Source organism: Ovis aries, chromosome 4, assembly GCF_016772045.2.
Source record: "Ovis aries strain OAR_USU_Benz2616 breed Rambouillet chromosome 4, ARS-UI_Ramb_v3.0, whole genome shotgun sequence".
Lineage (NCBI taxonomy): Eukaryota > Metazoa > Chordata > Mammalia > Artiodactyla > Bovidae > Ovis > Ovis aries.
This window is the reverse complement of record NC_056057.1, coordinates 36953274-36980014: the sequence shown is the minus strand read 5'-3', so window position 1 is coordinate 36980014 and position 26741 is coordinate 36953274. Positions and strand designations below refer to the sequence as shown.

Sequence of the window (26741 nt, the reverse complement as noted above, 5' to 3'; positions counted from 1 at the left end):
GCAGAGGTATAGCCCACCAATAAAAAGGAGCAAACTGCCAAGCAGAGCTAACTCAAACCTGCAAACAGCTCAGGGATTGGAAACAATAATTTTTAACATTGGAAAATTTTTAATTCTTTTCCCTTTTGGATCTCAAAAATTATATGTATAGGATAACATGAATTTACTCTGCCATTTATGAATAATGGGATTAACTTCAAAATTACATGGTTAATTATTCATACATATACACATATGACTAAAGTAAAATAAATATATCATACCTTACAAACTCTTCCAACTCGAGAAATGATGGTCTTATCAGAAGTACTCCCTTCTTGAGATGATTCACGGAAAAAGAAATATATTTTATCATCATCTGGATTATAGGTGTCTGGGATGGGGAAAGTTCCAATAAATTTTGCTCCTGTTTGGAAGAAAAGAAGCTCTACATTAAAATACTGAAATAATTCAGCCACAATAATACTGGTATCTTTTGTATGTAAAACAATTAGCAGCAGAATAAAAAACATGAATGAAATGTGGAAGTGAGGCATATACACAAATAAACACGACACAAAGTAGGACCAGGTATTCGCACAAAGAAGTTTTGAACAATTTCTTTAGGACTCCAGAGACCAGGGGAGAACATGACTGGCTGAGATTCACAATTATCTCAGTTCAACTGAATTACACATAAAGTCCTTTTTTCAAACCTAGAGAGTCAATGATTTTATACTTTCCTTGTTTATGATTGGACTTTTATATTTTCCTTTCTTATGATCGGTTTTTCAATCAGTTTCCATTATGAAGAGGTCAGGAAAAACTATAAACATATCTCAGATTTTGATATATTATGATGTTATTTGCTGAAGCTTGTGTAACTGCCAAAAAAACTCAACCAACCAGTAAAATGCTTGGGTTGACTTCAGTGTTGGCTCTGAGGACACTCTTTCCAAGTTTATATCCTGTCTCTGCCACTTACTGGAAAGGTGACCTTACACAAAAAATCTTTTACTTCTCTATTCCTCAATTTTCTCATACCTAATATGAGGTTACCAATATCATCATATCTAGGGTCACTAATATGATAATCAAGTAAATTAATACATGTAAAGCATTTACTATCCAGTAGTGTCTGCCACATAATAAGGATTTAATAAATGTTATTCATTATTAAAATGACTGGGATGATAATAATAATGATTATTAGGGCCACAAACAAGAGAATGATGGAAAATTGAGCATTTTCACACAATTGTTATCAATAGTATAACATGTAGTTATTAAAAATGAAGCAGTTCTAAATGTACTGGCAGGGAAAATTGTCCATGATGCATATCAAGCAAAAAAAATGATGGAAATACAATTAACTCCTTTGCAGTTGCATCAGTGACAAGTCAATTTGGGTTACTAATGCCTTGTTTAAAAAGTACTTGGCCTTTTAAGTCTTAGTTTTATATAAATGAGAGTTAACCATTTATATGGTCAACATACAGATCTGGGAGTAACAGATCTGTTATTGGATGATACTAGTTCAGAAATAAACATTTTGATTAATAAAAATCATTTGATTAGAGGAAAGACAAAAATTGGTTAATGAGGAATAAAGGACTTCAATTAAGCAGAATATACAAGATGCCTGGAAGAAAGCAATGAGCACTCTTTAGGAAGTAGAAGCAGGAATGAGAGAAAACAAAGTTTCCCAAAAAATAAATATAATAAGTAGGAGGTGAAAAAGTAACATTGCTTTTGTTTTGATCAGGGCCCTGATTGCCGGGTACCCCATGGTATTAAAAACCATGCCCCTGCAAATATACAACAGTTGATCAATAGCCCAGCAAACAAGACTTCACAAAAGACTCCTTCAACAGACAAAAGTTAAAGTTTGATTCTAAGTGATGAGTAGTTCAGTCTTTATCATCCCAGCCTCTCTGGGTCAACCCTGGGTCTCCCATCCAGTCTCTTCTCTGCTTAAATGTGAAACCTTAAGAGGAAAAGACTGGGGTGGGTGGGTGGGAAGAATCTGCATGAACTTTCTCCCTTTTATTTTTTGTCATTTCCTTGTTCTTTCCCTGGAACTTAGAACTCCAGTGGATTTTTATGTTCTCAATAATCTCACTTTGATATGGTTCTAAATTACACAAAAAAATTTATAGAAAATCACATAGCATTTAAAAAATTTTCTTTTTTAATTAATCTTAAGTTAGCAAGTTCCATTAACAATTCTACAGAAGGCTTTTTGTTTTTCCCTCCAGCCCTGCTTTTAAATTGTTGATACATCACAAATAGTTTTGAATATCTGAGCAAAGTTAAAATTCTTTTTAGTCACAAATTAATTTTTGATTTAAATTTATCATGTTTTCTTTAAAAAAATTTTTCTGTGCAAATAAAATTTCTTACAAATGTAGCATTAGGATTTCAGCATATTCATGAAAAGTAATGATATATTTGATTACTACTATATGCAAAGGCACTTGGAACAAGAAAAACTTCTAGGATCAAAGAACACAAAGTGAGCAAAAATTGACTCTTTGTTCAGTTACAATCTGGATAAAGAAAATACTGACAGAAGGCCAAGATATGGCTAAGAAGAAGGGCCAGTCTTGATGTTTCCAATGACTTGAAAAGATTGGAACAATGAGTAGAGAAAAGGACAACCAATTGTGGGTTTCCACAGGCACAGATCAGGTATTGATAATAATATATAGCACCTTTTTGAATTTACAGATGCCTCAATTCAATGCAGCTGATCTGGATACAAATCTCCTACTGCACTGGCATGTATATTTTTAAAATATATAAATGAAATAAATAAAACCCCATAGGTGATTTTTACAAGGATTTGTAAAAATTCTTGTTTAAGAGTCACTGCCATAGATTACCATTTCATATACAGGAAAAGAACATAGACAGGACTCATTAACCCTAGGTCAGTCATGCGGATGCATGGATGGACAGGAGGAGTGAAGACTTTAATACAAAGTATTCATAATTAGACAGGGACAAAAAAAGAATAAAATGGAAACTATACAGAAAGATGATCTCCCCAGATTGGTAGGTGCCCAATATGCTACTGGAGATCAGTGGAGAAATAACTCCAGAAAGAATGCAGAGATGGAGACAAAGCAAAAACAGCACCCAGTTGTGGATGTGACTGGTGATAGAAGCAAAGTCCAATGCTGTAAAGAGCAATATTGCATAGGAACCTGGAATGCCAGGTCCATGAATCAAGGCAAATTGAAAGTGGTCAAACAAGAGATGGCAAGAGTAAATGTTGACATTTTAGGAATCAGCAAACTAAAGTCGACTGGAATGGGTGAATTTAATTCAGATGACCATTATACCTACTACTATGGACAAGAATCTCTCAGAAGAAATGAAGTGGCCACCATAGTCACAAAAGACTCCAAAATGCAGTACTTGGATGCAATCTCAAAAATGACAGAATGATCTCTGTTTGTTTCCAAGGCAAACCATTTGACATCATGGTAATTCAAGTCTATGCAACGACCAGTAATGCTGAAGAAGCTAAAATGGTTCTGTGAAGACCCACAGACCTTTTAGAACTAACAACCAAAAAAGATGTCATTTTCATAAAGGGGACTGGAATGCGAAAGTAGGAAGTCAAGAAACCCCTGGAGTAACAGGCAACTTTGGCCTTGGAGTAGAGAATGAAGCAGGGCAAAGGCTGATAAAGTTTTGCCAAGAGAATGCACTGGTCATAGCAAACACCCTCTTCCAACAACACAAGAGAAGACTCTACACATGGACATCACCAGAAAGATGGTCAATACCGAAATCAGATTGATTATATTCTTTACAGTCAAAGATGGAGAAGTTCTATACGGCTAGCAAAAACAAGACCAGGAGCTGACTGTGGCTCAGATCATGAACTCCTTATTGCCAAATTCAGAGTAAAACTGAAGAAAATAGGGAAAACCACTAGACCATTCAGGTATGACCAAAATCAAATCCCTTAGGATTATACCGTGGAAGTGACAAATAGATTCAAGGGATTAGATCTGATAGACAGAATGCCTGAAGAACTATGGATGGAGGTTTGTGAGATTATACAGGAGACAGGGATCAAGACCATCCCCAAGAAAAGTAAATGCAAAAAAGCAAAATGGCTGTCTGAAGAGGCCTTACAAATAGCTGTGAAAAGAAGAGAAGTGAAAAGGAAAGGTATACCCATTTGAATGCAGAGTTCCAAAGAACAGAAAGAGAGATAAGAAAGCCTTTCTCAGTGATCAGTGCAAAGAAATGAAGGAAAACAAAAAGAACGGGAAAGACTAGAGATCTCTTCAAGAAAATTAGAGATACCAAGGGAACATTTCATGCAAAGATGGGCTCGATAAAGGACAGAAATGGTATGGACTTAACAGAAGCAGAAGATATTAAGAAGAGGTGGCAGGAATACAGAGAAGAACTATACAAAAAAGATCATGACCCAGATAATCATGATGGTATGATCACTCACCTAGAGCCAGACATCCTGGAATGCAGAGTCAAGTGGGCCTTAGGAAGCATCACTACGAACAAAGCTAGTGGAGGTGATGGAATTCCAGGTGAGTTATTTCAAATCCTAAAAGATGATGCTATGAAAGTGCTGCACTCAATATGCCAGCAAATTTGGAAAACTCAGCAGTGGCCACAGGACTGGAAAAGGTCAGTTTTCATTCCAATCCCAAAGAAAGGCAATGCCAAAGAATGCTCAAACTACCACACAAGTGCACTCATCTCACATGCTAGTAAAGTAATGCTTAAAATTCTCCAAGCCAGGCTTCAGCAGTGTGTGAACTGCGAACTTCCAGATGTTCAAGCTGGATTTAGAAAAGGTAGAGGAATGAGAGATCAAATTACCAACATTCACTGGATTATCAAAAAAGCAAGAGAATTCCAGAAAAACATCTATTTCTGCTTTATTGACTATGCCAAGGCCTTTGACTGTGTGGAACACAGCAAACTGTGGAAAATTCTGAAAGAGATGGGAATACCAGACCACCTGACCTGCCTCTTTAGAAATCTGTATGTAGGTCAGAAAGCAATAGTTAGAACTGGACATGGAACAACAGACTGGCTCCAAATAGGGAAAGGAATACATCAAGGCTGTATATTGTTACCCTGCTTATTTAACTTGAGTAAATCATGAGAAACGCCAGGCTGGATGAAGCACAAGCTGGAATCAAGATTGCTGGGAGAAATATTAATAACTTTGAATATGCAGATGATACTACCCTTAAAGCAGAAAGTGAAGAAGAAGTAAAGAGCCTCTTGATGAAAGTGAATGAGGAGAGTGAAAAAGTTGGCTTAAAGCTCAACATTCATAAAACTAAGATCATAGCATGTGATCCCATCACTTCACAGCAAACAGATGGGGAAACAGCGACAGACTTTATTTTGGGGGGCTCCAAAGTCACTGCAGATGGTGATTGCAGCCATGAAATTAAAAGACACTTACTCCTTGGAAGAAAAGTTATGACCAAGCTTAGGCATAACCTAAGAAAAGTTATGACCAACCTTAAAAAGCATTACTTTGCCAACAAAGATCCATCTGGTCAAAGTTATTGTTCTTCCAGTAGTCATGTATGGATATGAGAGTTGGACTATAAAGAAAGCTGAGGGCCAAAGAATTGATTCTTTTGAACTGTGGTGTTGGAGAAGACTCTTGAGTCCCTTGGACAGCTAGGATTTCAGAACTGATATAGAAATTATAGGAATACAATTGGCTTGTTTTATCTCAACAAATACATAAGCTTAAAATGGAGACGACACAAGTAGAATTTATCATAGTGCTTAAAAGAACTTAAGTAGAAGTTATCTCCATGCAGCCTGATGACCCTTTGTAATTTTAGTATCAGAACTACTGCCATGATTGAGTTGAATTTATACTTTTAAAAATAACACAGTAAGTGTTAGTCACTCAGTCAGGTCCAACTCTTTGCGACCCCATGGATTGTACACGCTCTTCTATCCATGGAATTCTCCAGGCAAGAATACTGGAGTGGGTTGCCATTCCTTTCTCCAGGGGATCTTCCCAACCCAGGGATCAAACCCGGGTCTTCCACATTACAGGCAGATTCTTTACTGTCTGAGCCACCATGGAAGCTCATGATTGAGCTAAATTTATAGTTTTAAAAATAACAGTGGTACAAAATTTGCAGTCTTCTCTCTTCAGAGAGAAAAAGAGATCTCAGTGATTTAAAACAGAAAATCATTACAAGTAAAAAGGATTTTTACTGTGAGAGAAAGAGTTGTTTGTAAAACTTTCCTCAGACACACAGATGGAAGCAGCAGTTATATGGGCTGATTGGTGTTCTCTTATTTGCTGAATTCAACAAACAAAACACAGCTCTACAACAGAATGGAATGTACTCTGCCTGAAAGCAATACAAATAAACATGTTAATTCATATTCTATTGTAGAAATGCACAGAAGAGCCTCTTTGGCTATGCAAAACATTATCCAGGTGTTGTTGCTAGGTATTGCCATTTGAAAAGGTCAAAAGTTAAAGTATGACACTAGTCCCCATTCCAGAAATTTCTTTATAATATTAGTGAGGCAAAATAGAGTACATGTTTTTCCAAGTTATATTTCTTTTAAATTTCAACTAATATATAACATAGATGATCTTACTGTGTTTATTCAGTGACTGTGGTTTTGGATTGATATTGGATTCTTAAGTATTGGTTCTTTTACATGTAAAAGATTATTACTGTAAGAAAATTATTTTGGGAGTACTGTAAACAAATTAAATGGTGGAAGTATTTAAGCCAAATATTTATTATTATGTGAAGAAATCTAATTATGAAAAAAAAGCATTAGTATCCAACAGTACACTATTCTGTGATTTAAATAATAAGTAATTTTGAGTTAAAAATAAATACCAGTTTTAAGAAAGAGAATTTTCTTTCTCACAGATTCAATTGAGGTCCTATGTCTTAGAATATTGATGTTAGTATTTTATGATAGAAACTCTTTTCTGACTTGTTGCCAAGTTTATGTAAAAATAGATATCATTTCACCAGTATATGACATGCATAGTTGGATTAAATAATTTAAATTCATACCAAGAGACACCTCTGCTTTATTAGAGTACATTTCTCCCATTTGGCATTTGAAACACATGTCTTAATAGTGATGGAGTTTGAAATCGTGCATTTTCACAACCTAACTTTTAGCATGACATCAAGAGACCCTGCCAAATGAAAATGGCATAAATCCATATGGCCTGATGAAAGCACATCACTTTCATTTCTCCTTATGAACATTGTTTCACCCAGATGAGTACACCTACAACAGGACTTAAGACATAGTGAGTTCCTTATTTTCCTTTATTTCTTCTTGTAGTGTCTTTTTCCTACCACTTTTGAAAAATGTTATCCTTCTGTGTGGAAAAACAATTTATAGACAAGAGTACTCCAAGAGAAACTTCAAATGAAAACTGTCTCCACATGTTGGAAATAAAAATTTTAAAACAAAAGTTCTCATCTACTCCAGGAAAGAAAACAGAAACATATGCAACTGAGGCGTCATTGTTTGTTTTCATTATCCGAATGGTCATACTTCTTACTTTTATCTCAAAATTCTCATGAAAAACGTCTAATGTGTTTGAGTAACCCTCTGACTTGTAGCTTTCCTTAAATGTTCTAAGATTAAGTTGATAAAGAAAAGTGTGGAAGTATCTAAGACTTTGTCTAGAACAGCCATAGGGTTCACCTTCACAAGTTTGCAGCCTCCTGGTGAGGGATTTAATAGATGGATTCATTTCTCAAAGAAGGAATCAGCAGTCATACTTCTTATGTCTTCTGGCATTGGATTAGACAAAGTAATGAATGATGCAATAATATATAAAGGAAAGTAGTTAGACATTGACACTGGCCCCATTATTTGAAATATCAAGTACCTGTCAGTTCTTAGTAATTGAACAAAACCCCAGAGTGAGTTTCACATCTACATGCTAAATAAGTAGTCAAGAAAATTTACACATTGTATTATATGATTGTGGATTGCACTGTGATATGTGACATTACACTATCTGATTATGCTATGTATATAATTAATAAAAAGTACACTTTAGACCAACCTAGATAGCATATTAAAAAGCAGAGACATTACTTTGCCAATTAGACATTACTTTCCATCTAGTCAAGGCTATGGTTTTTCCAGTGGTCATGTACGAATGTGAGAGTTGGACTGTGAAGAAAGCTGAGCGCTGAAGAATTGATGTTTTTGAACCGTGGTGTTGGAGAAGACTCTTGAGAGTCCCTTGGACTACAAGGAAACCCAATCAGTCCATTCTAAAGGAGATCAGTCCTGGGTATTCATTGGAAGGACTGATGTTAAAGCTGAAACTCCAATACTTTGGCCACCTCATGTGAAGAGTTGACTCATTTGAAAAGACTCTGATGCTGGGAGGGATTGGGGGCAGGAGGAGAAGGGGATGACTGAGGATGAGATGGCTGGATGGCATCACCGACTCGATGTACATGAGTTTGAGTGAAGTCCGGGAATTGGTGATGGACAGGGATGCCTGGTGTGCTGCGATTCATGGGATCGCAAAGAGTTGGACACGATTGAGCGACTGAACTGACTTACTGACTGACACTTTAGACCAGTGCTGTCCAATAGAAATTTCTGTGATGATGGAAATATTTTATATTTGTGCTGTCCAATAAAGTAGCCTCCAGCCCACAGGGCTATTCTTGAAATATGATTTGAGTAACTAAGAAACTAAATTTTATTTAATTTTAATTAGTTTACATTTAAATAGCCATGAGTGGCTACTGTCTACCATATTGGACAGAACAGCTTTGGAGCAAGTAGCCTGGATCAGCAACTTGGCTGTGTCAGGTCCAGTTTAAAGAGGAAACAGTTTTTATCTCCATAACTGCCACCCAAATTCAGGAGACATGATATGATACTTTTGTCAGAAGTTTGATATTGTAAGGGAAGGATGGACCGAGCAGTTGGAGACCTGAACACATCCCTTCTTCACACTGAGTCTCAATTTGTGTAATGTAAAGTTTGAATAAGATAATGTCTAACCCCCAAACACAGCTCCTTTAACAACCATTGCTTTTTTGTCTCCCTATATTCCTGACACTATCCAGATGACTCCTCTGACCTCTATCTTTGGATACTAGGCTGACTGTATCTGGAAAATGGCCACTTCTGAAAATGGAGAATAGAAATGTCCCCCCAACAAAGTCAATCTTTTCCCTTAGCTTGTCTTTACAAGAATCTCATATAGTTTTTGTCATTTTTCGCTTGCTCTGCCATAGTTTCCTTGCACCAGGAAGCTTCTGACAGACTGAGTCTACTGAGACATTGTGCTCTTCTGATTCTGTCCAGCTGCTGCTGCTGCAAGTCGCTTCAGTCGTATCCGACTCTGTGCGACCCCATAGATGGCAGCCCACCAGGCTCTCCCGTCCCTGAGATTTTCCAGGCAAGAACATTGGAGTGGGTTGCCATTTCCTTCTCCAATGCATGAAAGTGAAAAGTGCAAGGGAAGTCGCTCAGTCATGTCCGACTCTTAGCGACCCCATGGACTGCAGCCTACCAGGCTCCTCCATCCATGGGATTTTCCAGGTAGGAGTGCTGGAGTGGGGTGCCATTGCCTTCTCCATCTCTCCAGACTATCCCTTAGCAAATGTTCACAATATTGGCTAAACTGTGTAGGGCTTCCACATTGCTTGCCTAACCCACATGTTCTCTATTTGCTATGGTCTCCACAAGCACATCTTCAGTTTGCTGTTGCTCAACATGGCATGGAGATATGGACCCTGATTGTAATGAGGCTGCAAGAGCAGCAGATGGGCAACCACAAGGTGAGAATTTAGATTGGTGGACTGTATCGTACAATAGAAAGAATAAAGTGTCTAGAGCTAGAGACACCTACTTGAGTTTCAATCACACAATAACTGTCTCACCACAGACTATTAATCTGATTTCTAATCTACCCCCAACTGTAAAATGGAAATAGTAATTCTCTCAAAATTATACCACTAACTGAGATAATACTTTAAAAGTGCCTAATAACAATGACTAGGATGGAAGCTATATAAAATTAATTTGAAGCATAAGAGACCAGATATAGGGAAATGGGTTAACAAACAAAATAGTGGCAATAAAACAGAGACAAGGTGATGGAGACCTAAAGAAAGATGGAGGCCATGGAAAAAACAAGGTCAACCAATATTTTGAAGGAAGTAAAGGCTCTTAGTGATAGATTAGATAAAGGGAGATAAAGGAGAGGAAGAAATTAAAGATAACTTCAAGGTTACGTGGTGGATGAAATTAAGAATGTTAAGATAGATTAAAATCAGGAAATAGGTGAGGGCAGTTTAGAAAGTGAAAACAAGAAAATTTTGAACTAGATTCCCAGGCTTTTAGATTTTAAATCCTATTATTGTTTTCTGCATCTATTTACTATTCAAAGAAACTCAAGCAAAAGGTCACTAAACAACTTGTATAAATCTCAAATGATTTTAATGGCACAATCAAGGCCAAGGCTTAGGTATCTTATTCCCATATTTAGCAACTAGTTCCTTTTGTTTAAACTGAGATGAAAATGTAAGACATTCAAATAAATATTTTTAAGAGAACTTAGTTAAAAGAAGGGGCTTCCCTGGTAGTTCAGCTGGTAAAGAATCCGCCTGTCATGCAGGAGACCCCAGTTTGGTTCCTGGGTTGGAAAATCTTCTGGAGAAGGAAATGGTACCCCACTCCAGTATTCTTGCCTGGAGAATCCCATGGACAGAGGAGCTTGGTGGGCTACAGTCCATGGGTTGCAAAGAGTCGGATACAACTGAGTGACTTCACTTTCACTTTCACTGGTAGCTCAGATGGTAAAGCATCCGCCTGCAATGCAGGAAACCTGCATTAAATCCCTGGGTGGGAAGATCCCCTGGAGGAGGGCATGACAATCCACTCCAGTGTTCTTGCCTGGAGAATCCCCCTGAACAGAGAGGAGCCTGGCGGGCTACAGTCCATGGGGTCAAAAAGAGTGGGACATGAATAAGCAATTCAGCACAGCACAGTTACAGGAAAAGGTTGAAAATAAAGTTTGAGAAAACACTAAAACAGAGAAAACATTTAAAGCTATTAGAATAGATAAGATCACAGAATTACAGAGACAGAGGAAGAACAGATGATTACTATCTAAAAATGCTAAGTATTAAACAGATGTCAGAGAATCAGAGCACCCAGGTCTTTAGTCCCACCTGCTGCCTCTCTCACCTTCAGGAATAATGACAATGAGGGTGATGACAATATTGACACTGAATTGCTTTTACAATTGTCTTTCATCAGACTTCCCTATACAATTTAAGTCTTGTAACACCCTGAGAACAGATACTATTATTATGCCAAATTGTTATTTTTATTTTTTAAATGTGTTATTGATTTATTTTGGCTGCACTACGCAGCATGTGAGATCTTAGTTTCCTGGCCAGGGATTGAATTTGGGCCCTCAGCAGTGAAAGCACTGAGCTGCCAGAGAATTCCCCAGAGAATTTATGCCAAATTTTTAGACAAAAAATTTAAATGCTCAGAAAAGTTTGACTAAAGTCACAAAGAAATGATGGTGATTATTTAAACTTAGGTAATAAAGTTACACAGAAACAGAGCTGTAATTTATGTCTAAATTTGGACACCTCAGAGTTAAAGAACAGCAAAGGTAAACTGAAAATGTCCAAGGCAGACCAGGTTATACCATCCCTCTTATTATGAAAATTAAAAGATGCTTGAAATTAAAAGATGATTGCTCCTTGGAAGAAAAGCTGTGACAAACCTAGACAGCATATGAAAAAGCACAGACATTACTTTGCCAACAAAGGTCCATGTGGTCAAAGCTATTGTTTTTCTAGAAGTCACGTACAGTTGTGCAAGTTGGACCATAAAAAGGCTAAGCACCAAAGTGAAAGGTAAGGGCAAGGTCGGACATGTCCGGACATGCCCTGGCAGAGAGCCGCAGACAAGCCCAGGAGGCGGGCCGACAACCAAGCCATCCAATCAGGAAGCTGACACGGAGCCCTTAGACACTGCTGAAACCCGCGCTTTCTTCCTTATATGGGAACCCGGCCCTAGCTATAAAACCTTTCCTCACCTCTCCTACCTCGCAGACTCCCTTTGTCTCCTTGCTCACCTGCCCCCGGGAGTTCTGCCCGAGAGCGACCGCCCAATAAAGGCCTTCACCAACGGTCCATAGAGGTGGCTCTTTCTTCCTGCAGCATTTCTTACATCTGGCGCCCAACGTGGGGCTTGAGGTGAGGGCTTCCGGCACTCGCCGTTGAGGCCCCCTCGAGCTCCACCGCCGCGGTAGCCCCCCGGACCCAGGCGGCTGACCAACCCCCCGGACAGCAGGATACGGGGTAAGTCCCTTCGGCTTTGGAGCCCGCCCTCCCTGGCGACCACTTCCTAGGACCTTGTAACCAGTGGCCACGTACTGGGTCCTCCCGGTCACTAGCTCGTGAGGGAGACGTCCTGAACGGCTGTGTAGACCTCCAGCTTCGGCCTCCGGCTTCGGCCTTCCTCGGTCCCCAGCTCGGGAGGGAGACGTCCCGAACGGCTGTACGGACCCTCCGGCTTCGGCCTTCCTCCGTCCCTCAGTACGGGAGGAAGATGTTCCGAACGGCTGTGTGGATCCCCGGCTTCCCTTGGCACCCGAAGACGTTCGGGCAGCGAGGGTTAGTCTCCGTTTGGTGGTCGCCATGGGATCGATGGCCTCCAAACCCGATCCCCAATATTCCACCCCCTTAGAGTGCCTGCTGGCTAACCTGCGGACCCTAAAACTAAAGGGAGATATCTGCTCCAAGCAGCTCACTTTTCTGTGTTCACAAGCCTGGCCTCAGTATCCCCTAGATAATGGCTCACAGTGGCCAGCCACAGGGACATTTGACTTTGACGTCCTCCGTGATTTGGATAATTACTGCCGGAGAACGGGAAAATGGTCTGAGGTCCCCTATGTTCAGGCCTTTTGGGTGTTGCGCTCCCGCCCCACCCTGTGCACCACATGCGCTCCCAGCCAAATCCTACTCACCATGGCTCCCCCGACTCCACCCTCCCGGGCCAAACCAGCTCCTCCCATCTCTGAGTCCTCGGCCTTCTCTGTTCCCCCGGAAGATCTGGTGGCCCCTCCTCCCTATACCTCTCCCACGGCCCCTACCCCTTCCACTCCGGTTCCTGCCCCCTCTCCCTCCACTCCGGACTCTCCTACCTCCGCTCCCGCCCCCGAGACTCCACCACTGGCCCCAGATCCTCCGGCCCTTAGCCCTATCTTGTATCCTCCTCTTCCCCCGGCACTCCCTCCCCTTCTCTGGTTAGCTCCCACACTCGCTCCCACAGCAACCCTCCGGGAGCCTCCCTTCTCCCTCCCCCAGCCCCGCTACTCCCTCTTCGACAAGTAGCTGGAGCTGAGGGTCTAGCTCAAGTCCATGTCCCCTTCTCCCTCCAAGACAGCACAGATTGAGGCCAAACTGGGTTCCTTCTCCTCCAACCCCACTCAGTACATTAAGCAGTTAACTGGTCTGACCCGCGCCTACGCCTTGACATGGCAGGACATATATGTCATCCTGGGGTCTACCACCACCCCCGAAGAGAGGCAGGCCATCTGGATGGCAGCCAAGGCTCAGGCCAACCAGAGGCACTATGCCAACCCCTCCCCCGAGCGCCCCCCGGGGGCTCAGGCGGTTCCTGACACTGACCCTGATTGGAACTACCAGGAAGGGGGTGATGGCCAGCTGCAAGTACTCTATATGATAGAGTGTATCCTCTATGGGATGGAAACGTCCTCTCATAAGGTTGTAAACCTCCTCAAACTAGATGAGGTGACCCAGGGGCCCGACGAAAACCCAGCCATGTTCCTTAATCGGCTGACCGAGGCCCTCGTCCAATACACCAGGCTGTCACCTGAGTCCCCCACCGGGGCGGCCACCTTGGCCAATCGTTTTATCTCCCAGTCTGCCCCCGATATCCGAAAAAAGTTGGCCAAGGCTGAGGACGGCCCTCAGACCCCTATTCGAGACCTGGTAAAGATGGCTTTTAGGGTCTACAATGCCCGTGAGGAAACTGCTGAGGCCAGCTGAAAGGCAAGGCTCAAGCAAAAGGCTGAATTTCAGGCAAGCCTCCTAAACCAGCAAACCCAGGCCTTGGTAGCGGCCCTGCGGCCGGCAGCGGGCTCGGGGTCCCAAAACCCCCCTCCGGGGGCCTGCTTCAAGTGCGGCCAAGAAGGGCACTGGGCCAGGATGTGCCCCAATCCGCAACCTCCTTCCAAGCCGTGCCCGTTGTGCAAACAACGAGGACACTGGGCTAGTGACTGTCCCCAGGCCTCTTGGGCCTCGACCTCTAGGGGCCGGGGACCAGAGCACCCCAGGGAGACCTCTTGCCCTCCTCCGGCTTTGGAGCTGCTGAGCTTCAACGATGACTGATGCCGCCCAGACTCGGGGACCCCAATAACCCAAGCTGAGCCCAGGGTAACACTCCAGGTAGCGGGTAAGTCCATCAATTTTCTGGTTGATACAGGGGCTACCTATTCGGTCCTTCCCTCTTTCGGAGGCACTTTACGTCCTTCCCAGGTTTCGGTTATGGGCATTGATGGCCAACCCTCGTGTCCGCTCCAAACCCAGCCACTATCCTGTCTATTTACCCACTCCTTTCTGGTTATCCCCTCCTGCCCTACTCCTCTCTTGGGAAGAGATATACTGGCTAAACTGAAGGCCACTCTTCAGCTAGCTCCAGCATCGGCTCCCACGTCAGGGGCCTTCCTAATGCTACTTGTTGACCCTCCAACCCCTTCTGTTAATCCTGAGGTCTGGGACACCCGAGTACCGGTGGTGGCTCGGCACCACCCTCCAGTCCTCATCCAGCTAAGGGACCCCACCTGTTTCCCAGCCCGGTCCCAGTTTCCTTTATCCACTCGCAACCTCAGAGGGCTAAAGCCCATCATCGACTGTCTCATGGGACAGGGTCTCCTGATCCCCACGACCTCCCCTTGTAACACGCCTATCCTCCCTGTTCGGAAGGCTTCAGGAGGCTACCGGCTAGTGCAGGATCTCCACCTGATCAACGCGGTGGTAATCCCTGCCCATCCACTTGTCCCTAATCCCTACATCCTCCTTTCTTCCATACCTCCTCAGACTTCTCATTTCACCGTTATTGACCTCAAGGACGCCTTTTTTACCATCCCACTCCACCCCGACTGCCAATTCTTTTTTGCTTTCACCTGGACTGACCCTGACACCCAGCTGACCACACAACTCACATGGACCGTACTCCCTCAGGGGTTCAGAGACAGTCCCCACTACTTCGGGCAGGCTCTATCCCGGGACTTGGCCAGATGCCCGCTTCGCCCTAGCACCCTCCTCCAATACGTAGACGACTTGCTCCTTTGCAGCCCCTCAGAGGAGACCTCCCGACAACATACTACAACTCTCCTCAATTTCCTTGGTTCCCAGGGTTACAGAGCCTCACAATCCAAAGCCCAACTGACTCAGACTTCTGTCGTCTATCTGGGCCTCCAAATCACTCCGACCACTAAAGCCTTGACAGCAGACCGGTGTAGCCTCCTCAGGTCCATCTGCCCCACAACCGACGGAGACCAGATATTGTCCTTCTTAGGCCTGACAGGATTCTTCCGACACTGGGTCCCAAATTAGCTACCCTGGCTAAACCTCTATATGCGGCAGCTAAAGAGACTCCCACAGGGCCGCTGTCTTCCCCCCACCGAAGTGACTCAGGCCTTCCACGCCTTACGCTCAACCCTATTGGCTGCACCCCCTCTCTTTCTCCCAAATCCCAACTATCCGCACCATCTATACACTGATGAAAAGGGAGGGATAGCCTTTGGAGCCTTGGTGCAACCGATTGGCCCCGAATTGCTGCCTATTGCTTACATATCCAAACAACTTGACCCCACAGCCAGAGGATGGTTCCCCTGCCTGCGGGCACTAGCGGCGGCGACAACGTTGTACGCCGATGCTAAAAAGCTGATTCATGGCCAACCCCTGACCATCTTCTCACCTCACCGTCTCGGTGACCTTTTAGCCTCTAGATTTCTTTCTGAACTCAGCGAGTCCAGGCTCCAACAATTTCACCTGATATTTCTGGACAATCCTCAGGTTTCCGTGGGCCGCTCCCCACAATTAAACCCGCTTTCCTCACTACCCTCACTCTCTCTCTCCTCAGAACCCCCAACCCACTCATGCTCGGAGGTCCTTGAGTCCCTCATGCAACCACCCCACAACCTGTTTTCCAAACCTCTACCAAATCCGGAGCTAACTTTGTTTGTCGATGGGAGCTCAAAGCAAGATCCCAATAGAAACCGAAGGGCGGCCTATGCTGTGGTAACCACCCGGGAATTCCTGGAGGCTCAGCCCTTGCCACCCGGGACGACTTCTCAGAAGGCTGAACTAACAGCCCTAACTAGAGCCTTACACCTGGCAGAAGGAAAGAAGGCCAATATTTACACAGACTCCAAGTATGCCTTCTTGATTGCCCATTCTCACGCGGCAATCTGGAAAGAACGGGGCTTCCTGACCACTAAAGGATCCCCCATCTGTAATGCCCCCCACATTACTCGACTGTTGGATGCCCAATCCCTGCCCAAAGAGGTCGCTATCATACACTGCAAGGGACACCAAAATACCCATGACACTGTCGCTCTGGGTAATAATATGGCAGATCAAGTGGCTCAACAAATTACCTTACAACAAGCCCCTGAGCCTCTGCTGCCTTTGAGATCCACCCTCAACCCAGATTATTCCAGCGAGGAAGCCAAAGCCTTGCTGGCGCAAGAAGGGGCTCAGAGGCACCCGTCGGGATGGATATTACTCCATAATAAACCGGTGCTCCCTGAGCGCCAGGCTAAGGCCATAATATCCCAAATCCACAATACCCCTCCACATCGGACCAAGGGCTCTCTTTTCCTTTCTCAGCCCTGTCTTTTCCCCCCTACATCTCAGACAGACCATACATGCTGTCCATTGCTCCTGCCTGACATGTGCCTCTACCTCTTCCCAGGGAGGACTCTGACCCCCACAGGGGACTCACCAGTTGAGGGGACATATGCCCGGGCAGGATTGGCAGATAGACTTCACCCACATGCCCAGACATCGAACCTACCGCTATCTGCTGGTCTTGGTGGACACCTTTTCAGGATGGGTCGAGGCCTTCCCCACAGCCCGGGAGATGGCAGCAGCAGTGGCAGAGGTCTTGACGGCCCATCTCATTCCCAGATTTGGGCTGCCAAACTCTCTCCAGTCTGACAATGGGCCTGCATTTATCTCGCAGATCTCTCAGCAGGTGGCTGCGGCCCTGGGTATTGACTGGCATCTCCACATCCTCTACCGGCCCCAATCGTCAGGCAAGGTAGAGCGGGTGAATGGCATCATCAAGACACATCTGACCAAGCTTGCCTCAGAACTGCGGCTGTCCTGGGTCGACCTCCTTCCTCTGGCGCTCACTCGCATTCGCATCACACCACACTCCAAGACAGGTTTGACCCCTTTTGAACTGCTCTACGGCAGGCCCTATCTCCTGGCTCATCTCCCTGAGGGAGAGGCTCCCCCACTCGCAGGGTACCTCCCCCTCTTCTCCCTCCTACGATTCTTGCTGAGGGAACATGCAGACCGGGTCCTGCCGCAACCGACAGACGACGTGGGGCCCACCTCGCCTCTGGCCCCAGGAGATCAGGTACTGCTAAAAACCCTGAGTCCCCGCCCACTACAGCCCCGCTGGACGGGGCCCCACACTGTCATCCTCACCACCCCTACGGCAGCCAAACTCCTGGGACACGAGCCCTGGTATCACCTGGCCCGACTCAAACGAGCTCCCCCGGGTCTCCCAGAGACAGGGGTGGCCCCGGCCCTGACCCCTTCTCCCGATCACTCCTACCGCTCCATCCTCACAGGGCCAACCAAACTGACCATCACCCGAACCCCTCTGTCGTCGATTCCCGAATAACTGACGATTGCAGCTCTGTCCTACTCCAGGGGTGCTATTCCCTTGGGACACCCTTACCAGCTCCATACTTATGGGACCCCTGAGGCTGGTTGTCCGCCTCACCCCTTTCACCCCAGCCTAGGAACAATGCAGGGCTCTCTATTCTGGGTTGCTCTGGGGGTACTGGGGGTCCTGGAAAGAGGGGGACACACCAGTCAAAACCCCCACCAGTCCTTTCAGATCACTTGGACACTCCGGAATGGACTGACTCGCGAGGTACTCAATTTGACCACCGGAATCCACCCCCCTAATACGTGGTGGCCAGATCTGTACTTCAACCTCAAAGACCTTATAAAGACTACTTGGACAGCAGCCCAGACCAGAAACTTTGGATTCTGGGCATGTCCTGGACACCTAAAGACACATAAGTGGGAAACTTGTGGGGGGCTGCAACATTATTTCTGTTGGTCCTGGAGCTGTGTGACCTCCAACGATGGGAGATGGAAATGGGAGGTCGGGAACCGGGACCTAGTCAATTTCTCATTTGTCCAGCCCTATCGCGGGCCCTGGGACCAAGGTTACCAAAGTCTGCTCGGAGATTATACCGGGCGGCATTGGGGGCCGCATTGGAGCCCAATTGCTCAGGTGAAAGTAATGTTCAACCAGAAAGTGGCCAAACTGGAGAGGTCTTGGGTATCCGGGCTATCATGGGGCTTCCAACTCTATGCTGAGTGGTTTGAAGCAAAGCCAGGGGGAATTCTGGTTGTTAGTCAGACAATAGAACCTGTTCAGACACATGCTGTGGGGCCCAACCAGGTCATTGCACCTCCCAGCCCCTCACCACAGGGGACAAACGCCACGGGTGTTGTGACCTCATCTACCCATACACCCTCCCTTCAGCTGACCCGGACTGACCCATCAGAGACCCAGGAACCCCTGTGGGCCTTGGTCAAAGAAACTTACAAGGCCCTCAACCGCTCCAATCCTAACGTGACCCAATCCTGCTGGCTTTGCTACACCCTACATCCACCTTACTACGAGGCCGTGGGCTTAAATGCTACCTACAACTTATCCATTCTCTCCTACCCACCGCAGTGCTCTTGGAAAGACCGCAAGGTGGGCCTTACCATGAAAGAAGTATGGGGTTCGGGAACCTGCTTAGGCACGGTTCCTACAGATAAACAAACCTTATGCGCCCAGACTGGTGATGATACCAACTTCACCAATAAGACCTATGTCATACCCGAAACCGGGGGGTGGTGGGTATGCTCACAGACTGGACTAACGCCCTGCCTCCACTTGGCTGTCTTCAACCAGAGCAGGGAATTCTGTGTCATGGTAGCGGTAGTGCCCAAGATTACATACCATCCAGAAGAGGTCCTCTACAACTTTTGGGACCGAGACACCCCAGCTCCTAGACATAAGAGGGAGCCCTTACAGCTATTACTTTGGCAATGCTGTTCGCCCTGGGGGCAGCTGGAACGGGCACGGGCATTGCTTCCCTGACCACACAACATCAGGGCTTCATCACCCTGAGGGCCGCAATTGACGAAGACATCGCCCGCATAGAAAAGTCCATGATGGCCCTAGAAAAGTCCCTGACTTCCCTTTCTGAAGCGGTATTACAAAACCGCAGGGGACGAGACCTGGTCTTTTTGCAGCAGGGGGGCCTCTGTGCAGCCCTCAGGGAAGAATGCTGTTTCTACGCTGACCATACTGCGGTGGTTCGAGAGTCCATGGCTAAAGTAAGAGAGGGATTGGAGCGCAGGAGGAGAGAGAGGGAAGCTCAGCAGGGCTGGTTCGAGTCCTGGTTCCAGAGAGCCCCTTGGCTGACAACTTTGCTATCCTCCCTGATGGGACCGATCATCATTCTCCTGCTGCTCCTGACTTTCGGGCCCTGTATCCTAAATAAGCTTTTGGCCTTCATCAAACAACGGCTCAACACGGTCCAGCTGATGGTGCTGCGACAGCAGTACCAAGGGCTCCCAACAAGCACTCCGTCGCAAGATTAACGGCGGACGCCCCCTGTCATCCCGGCCATACCCTACCCCTCGTTGCCCCCGTTCAGCAGGAAGTAGCCAGAGAGAATCGGCGCCCCTTGTCCTATATCAAAAAGGCCGGGATGAAAGGTAAGGGCAAGGTCGGACATGTCGAGACATGCCCTGGCAGAGAGCCGCAGACAAGCCCAGGAGGCGGGCCGAGAACCAAGCCATCCAATCAGGAAGCTGACACGGAGCCCTTAGACACCGCTGAAACCCGCGCTTTCTTCCTTATATGGGAACCCGGCCCTAGCTATAAAACCTTTCCTCACCTCTCCTACCTTGCAGACTCCCTTTGTCTCCTTGCTCACCTGCCCCCGGGAGTTCTGCCCGAGAGCGACCGCCCAATAAAGGCCTTCACCAACGGTCCATAGAGGTGGCTCTTTCTTCCCATGGCATTTCTTACACAAAGAACTGATGCTTTCTAATTGCAGTGCTGGAGAAGACTCTTGAGGGTCCCTTGGACAGCAAGGAGATCAAACCAGTCACTTCTAAAGGAAATGACCCTGAATATTCATTGGAAGGGCTGATGCTGAAGCTGAAACTCCAATATTTAGGCCAGGTGATACGAAAAACTGACTCATTTGAAAAGACCTTGATGCTGGGAAAGATCGAAGGCAGGAGAGAAGGGGACAACGGAGGATGAGATGGTTAGATGGCAACACTGACTCAATGGACTAGTTTGGGCAAGCTCAGGGAGATGGTGAAGGAGAGGGAAGCCTGGCGTGTCACGGTGCATGGGGTCACAAAGAATCTGTCCCAGCCGAGCAACTGAACAACAAGGACAAAGGAATCTGCCTTAAACATTCTACAAGTATAAATGATAATTCTAATTCTTCATCAGTTTCCTGCATTCAATTCAGTGAGACTTCTACTTTCTCCCTCCAATTACTTCCTTTCCACTGACTTCCATAATTGCAAAGTTTTCTTAGTACCCCAAATCTTCTCTTGCTCATATCCTTGCATTCTTGCTCATATCCTTGGTTTTCTCTATTCCCAAACAATATCTTCTATTTTAATTATTTGTTGCTGTATAGTCCCACATCCACCTCCACTGCCACCACTTTTGTTCTGTAGTTGATGATGGACAGGGAGGCCTGGCGTGCTGCAATTCGTGGGGTTACAAAGAGTCGGACATGACTGAGCGAATGAACTGAATTGAACCTGATTTTACTATCTTTGGTGTAATGGCCCTTCTCTCTTTGTCCTCCTCCTTACTTCCCTTCCTATTATTATCACTTATCTCTATAAAAAACAAAGATATGATTCTCTGGTTAAGATTAGGGAATTAGTAAAAGGAGTCCAAAAGATACAACTTTCCAGTTATAAAATAAGTAACTTTTGGAGATGCAATGTACATCATGATGACTATAATTAATAACAGTTTGTTGAATATTTGAAAGTTGCTAAGAGTAAACCTTAAGTTTTCATCACAAGAAGGAAAATTCTCTATAGGTATTGACAGAAGTTAGCTAGACTTATTATGGTGATCATTTCACAATATACACAAGTATCAACTATTATGTTGTACACCTGAAACTGGTGAAATGTTATTTATCAATTATACCTTAAAAAAAAGACACACAACAAAAGAATTAAACCCGTCAACAGATGAATGGATAAAGAAGGTAAAGAAGATGTGGTATATTTATACACAATGGGATAATACTCAGCCATTAAAAAAAATGAAATAATGTCATTTGCAGCATTATGGATGGAACTACAGATTATTATATGAAGCAAAATGTGGAACCTAAAATACTACACAAATGAACAAATCTGTGAAAAAGAAACAGATTCACAGACATAGAGAACAGGTTGCCAAGGGCAAGAGGGGTGGGAGATGAAAGGACTGGGAGTCTGGGATTAGGAGATGCAAACCAGTATATACAGGATGGATAAACAACAAATTCCAACTGTATAGCACAGAGAGCTATATTCAATAGCTATATTGAATATATCTGATTCACTTTGCTATATAGCATAAATTAATACAACATTGTAAATCAATTATACTTCAATAAAATAAAAAACTGAAATAAAAAATTAAATAATAGATAACTTCAAAATAGTTTCAGGAAACATTCACAGCTTTTCAGTCCCATCAACCATCTCTTCTGATGTTCTGGGCATTCATCATCCAGGAGGTCGGCGACCCTCCCCTATAATCCCTGCAGGCCCAATGGGCAGAACAGCATTCAGTATATCATAGGACCTAAAAGCTGCTCATCAGTAACAAGTTAAACCAACACGTTTCCTACTTTGTAAATCTCTTCTCATAGCACTAAGAACAGCATGCTAGACAAATAAAAGCTGAATACATATTTCTCACATTTATTGTCTTAGCAATACTGCTGATTTCTTCTGAACATTCCACCGGTAAGGAAAAAATAGAATAATCTCTTAAATGAGTGGCAATATGATGACATTTGCCATCCCAAGACTGGGAAATACAATTTATACTTGACTTTAAAGCCATACTATTTTGTTACCTGAACAGATAACTAAGCTTTTCTGCTGGTAAAATCTATGGAGTCATTCTCAAACCAAGTTATTGCCACAAAAACCTCACAATATTCAAGGATATGGTCCTGCCTTGCACAAGTGTTAAGAAGTTAACAGTAATCACTTAGTTGGGGATATTCTAAGTTTGTTTACTCTATTAATAGGGTTCTCTCTTGGTCAATGGATCACACTGTTGTGTAAACAAATGGATCTGGAGGTTTTGACTAAAGAAATGTTTTAAAAGTGTTTTTCCCTTTTGTTTATGTTGTCACTGCTTGAATGATACTGAGAGATACATAGATAGCCCCAAGGAAATCTCTATCCAGGCCTCCTCCACTAAAACCTAATATTTATGGGTTTTAGTGGGAATGGGAAATGCTGTGTGCCTGCTTAAATAGCAGTGTTAAGTTATTCTGCCATATGGTGAAGTAAGTTCCTATGTTAACTGGAAAACTGTAGAAAATCATGATAAAAACCTGACCTGTTGGAAGGCAGCAGGGCAAAAGGAAAAAGAAAAAAAAAGGCTTTCACCATTCCTTCCATTAAATAAATTCATTCAGGAGGTCTTTTTTGTTGTTAGAAACTCTAAATGCTGTATGACCTTAAACACAAAAATAATCAAACTAATATCAATATGCTTAAAATTTTGGAGAGACATATTTTAACCAAAATAAAAACTATTTTTTTCAGCAAAAGAAGTTAGCATTACAATCTAACCCCTTTCTATTATGTTCATAGACAGTATTAGTATTTGGCTTAGTCATTAAAAAATAGGCTATAGGAGAAAGACTGCCAACTTGAACTCCAGCTCAGCAACTGGCAAGTTCTAAGACCTTGACCAAATTACTCAACTTCTCTCTACCTCAGTTTATTTATCTTTAAAAAGCACATAACAATAATAACACATCCCTCACATTAAAACATTGTGAATATTTTTAAAAATCAAGTAGAGCATGGAATAATGTCAAGGACCACAGCACAATAAATGTCAGCTATTATTATTATTATATACGCAATAAGTCCTAGAGATCTGTCTAACACAGTGATGAACTCTTTCAAATGTATTTTATATATTGAGCTACATAACTTCCAAAACAAATCTGAACGAACAATCCAGAGTTTCTTATCTACTCAAAAGCAAAGGCAAAAAAATCAAAAGTGCAAAAATCACTAACCATTGAGCCAGTAGTGTTCTGAAATGTCAGTTCTGATGTAATGGTCATGAGTAGGCCCAAGGGACCGCGTGAATGCAGTATCCTTGCCAAGGAAATCAGAAGCTGTTCCAGAGTAGAGGTACTCATCTGCAAGGGAGAAAAGAATACACAGGACTTCTAAGAGTTTACCAGCAGACACTACTGAAACAGACCAATTTCACAACATGAAACCAAAGATGCTTACTGCTTACATCAGAATGTATTGTTTTATAAATTTCCCCTTCAGATTTTGAAAAATCTGCTCAGCTGAAGAAAAGATAACTCAATAAACTTTGGTAAGCTGATTCCAAATACTTAAATATAAAAAAGGCCAAAGTCTCCTGAATTAATAATTACACATGCATTTAGCTTCTGTTATGGAGGAGCTCCTCTTCTTTCCCTCTCCTCACAAATAATTCAAAGATATGTCATAATTAGGAGTTGCTCTTTGTAACAACACACACACACAAATTTAAAAAGTAAACACCATAATGAGGAATGGATTGTGTAATTAGTATTTACTTAACCGACATAGCCTCAGTGACCACAACTTTTCTTTGCCTAACCTCTGCTGAAAGGGAGCTTTCAGCACTGAAGTCATACTTTGTAATTATAACATGTTGCATTCCTTGTAGCTAATCATGTTTCTAATAGTTCTGATAAAAAGGAATTTCTGAAAAGGGAAAGATGTGGCCATTCACTTCAGTTCAGATCAGTCGCTCAGTCGTGTCTGACTCTCAGTCATGTCCGACTCTTTGCGACCCCATGAATCGCAGCACGCTGGGCCTCTCTGTCCGTCACCAATTCCTGGAGTTCACTCAAACTCACATCCATTGAGTCGGTGATGCCATCCAGCCATCTCATCCTCTGTTGTCCCCTTTTCCTCCTGCCCCCAATCCCTCCCAGCATCAGGGTCTTTTCAATGAGTCAACTCTTTGCATGAGGTGGTCAAAGTACTGGAGTTTCAGCTTTAGCATCATTCCTTCCAAAGAAATCCCAGGGCTGATCTCCTTTAGAATGGACTGGTGGATCTCCTTGCAGTCCAAGGGACTCTCAAGAGTCTTCTCCAACACCACAGTTCAAAAGCATCAATTCTTCGGCACTCAGCTTTCTCCACAGTCCAACTCTCACATCCATACATGACCACTGGAAAAATCATAGCCTTGACTAGATGGACCTTTGTTGGCAAAGTAATATCTCTGCTTTTCAATATGCTATCTAGGTTAGTTATAGCTTTCCTTCCAAGGAGTAAGCGTCTTTTAATTTCATGGCTGCAGTCACCATCTGCAATGATTTTGGAGCCCCGCAAAATAAAATCTGACACAGTTTCCACTGTTTCCCCATCTATTTCCCATGAAGTGATGGGACCAGATGCCATGATCTTCATTTTCTGAATGTTGAGCTTTAAGCAAACTTTTTCACTCTCCTCTTTCACTTTCATCAAGAGGCGTTTTAGTTCCTCCTCACTTTCTGCAATAATGGTGGTGTCATCTGCATATCTGAGCTTATTGATATTTCTCCTGGCAATCTTGATTCCAGCTTGTGCTTCTTCCAGCCCAGCGTTTTTCATGATGTACTCTGCATATAAGTTAAATATACCAAACTTCTTTGTCCTGTTATTTGTGTAAAGTGGATATCCATGTCTTACCAGAGACAGGGGATAGAGAAGAGAAGAGAAGGAGGGGTGCCAGAGGCAGAGAGAGATGGGGAAGGAGATGGAGAGTGGAAAGAATGAGGAAGAGAGGGCAGAGGAGTTTAAGATGAGGGAGAGGAGTGGAAGAAAGGACAGAAGGGAGACAGGTGGGAGAAGGGGAAAGAAAAGTTTGCAAGGGCAAGAGAGGGGAAATGGGAATGGTGGTCCATGTTCCTGATGCAAGTTAGCACGTTGTTGGGGATGGGGTATGGCAGGAAGAATGCAGTCCCCATAGTAGAACATGTTGTCCCTTTAGAAGCTAAGCTTCTGTTTCAATAAATCTTTATATTCAACTACTTTGGTTTACACTTAACAGACTAAAATTTTAAAAAAATAGCTAAATCTCTACAGAGCATTTAGATTTTTTAAAGCCAATATAAGAACAACTACAATCACTAAAACTCAATTCTCTCAGAAACATATCTTTAAAATTCTGCCTTTGCATAAGTGATTCAGATATTTTCAAAATCTTCCAATTACATCCACTGAAATAAGACTTTTAGTGAACTATGTGAGACAACCAATCTAACTATTCATAACAATCGTCAGTTTCCAAAGATGGGGGGGCGGGGAGATACACACACACATAAACATAAAAGAGATAAACTCAGTTATGTAGACTACAACTATTTTTTCTGGGGGGGTGGGGCACACAGTGCAACATGTGGGATCTTATTCTTTGACCAGGAATTGAACCTGTGCCCTCTGCAATAGAAAGGCAGAGTGGTAACCACTGGACCACCAGGGAAGTTCCCAGTTATATAAAGTAAATGTAGACATGGTACTGATTCCATCTCTTAAAAAATATAGTGCAAGACAATATTTAATTGTGGGGAAAATTTTTAAAAATAGAAGAACCAAACATCATCATCAGTAGAGACATAAAGGAAATACACCATTAATTTGAAATATAAAACTGCAAACATTTATTTTGCCAGGAAAAAATAAAGTATATTTCAACATAAAAGTTGGACCTTTATATCCAGGTTTTAAAACCGTCTTCTTTGTACTTAAACTACTTAGAGGTTCAGGGGTCACCAATGTCTACAGTCTATTGTTAAAGGTGTGTCAACTCCATTTAGCAGATCAGTCACAAATCATCGACCTCACTTTCTGAGGATAATGACTGAACATTAGTCACATAATTTTCAAAACACACACACTTTCACTTCAAAGAAGAGCACTGGTTCTCACAAAGTGAAAATTAAAATGTCATGGTGTGTCACTCTTGATAGTCTATTCAAACACCTGATGGACAAGCTAAATAAAAAGACTAAAGTCATGAACAAAACCAAGACAAAAGTAGTCCTTATAATGGCCGAAACTTAGAGGTCAGAGGTCATGCTGATAGTCTTCAGAAAAGACTTCAGACCACACAGTACCACCTTC

General features: G+C 43.5%; 2 protein-coding genes across 3 annotated transcripts in view; one reads left to right on the top strand and one right to left on the bottom strand.

Moving 5' to 3' along the window:
- SEMA3D (semaphorin 3D) overlaps positions 1 to 26741 on the bottom strand; it is a 232699-nt gene that overhangs the window by 64435 nt on the left and 141523 nt on the right. For both annotated transcript variants that reach the window (XM_015095240.4, XM_060414983.1), the window contains exons 7-8: positions 23642 to 23767; positions 264 to 406 (exon numbers count right to left, since the gene is read on the bottom strand). In XM_015095240.4, the coding sequence (XP_014950726.2) occupies positions 264 to 406; positions 23642 to 23767 (269 nt within the window). The remainder of the gene's footprint in view (positions 1 to 263; positions 407 to 23641; positions 23768 to 26741) is intronic.
- Positions 12181 to 20330, top strand: LOC132659731 (MLV-related proviral Env polyprotein-like). The gene is given in 3 exon segments (XM_060414984.1): positions 12181 to 12356; positions 17272 to 19357; positions 19360 to 20330. Coding segments are annotated over 2 exon segments (1863 nt in total). The 5' UTR covers positions 12181 to 12356; positions 17272 to 18069; the 3' UTR covers positions 19935 to 20330.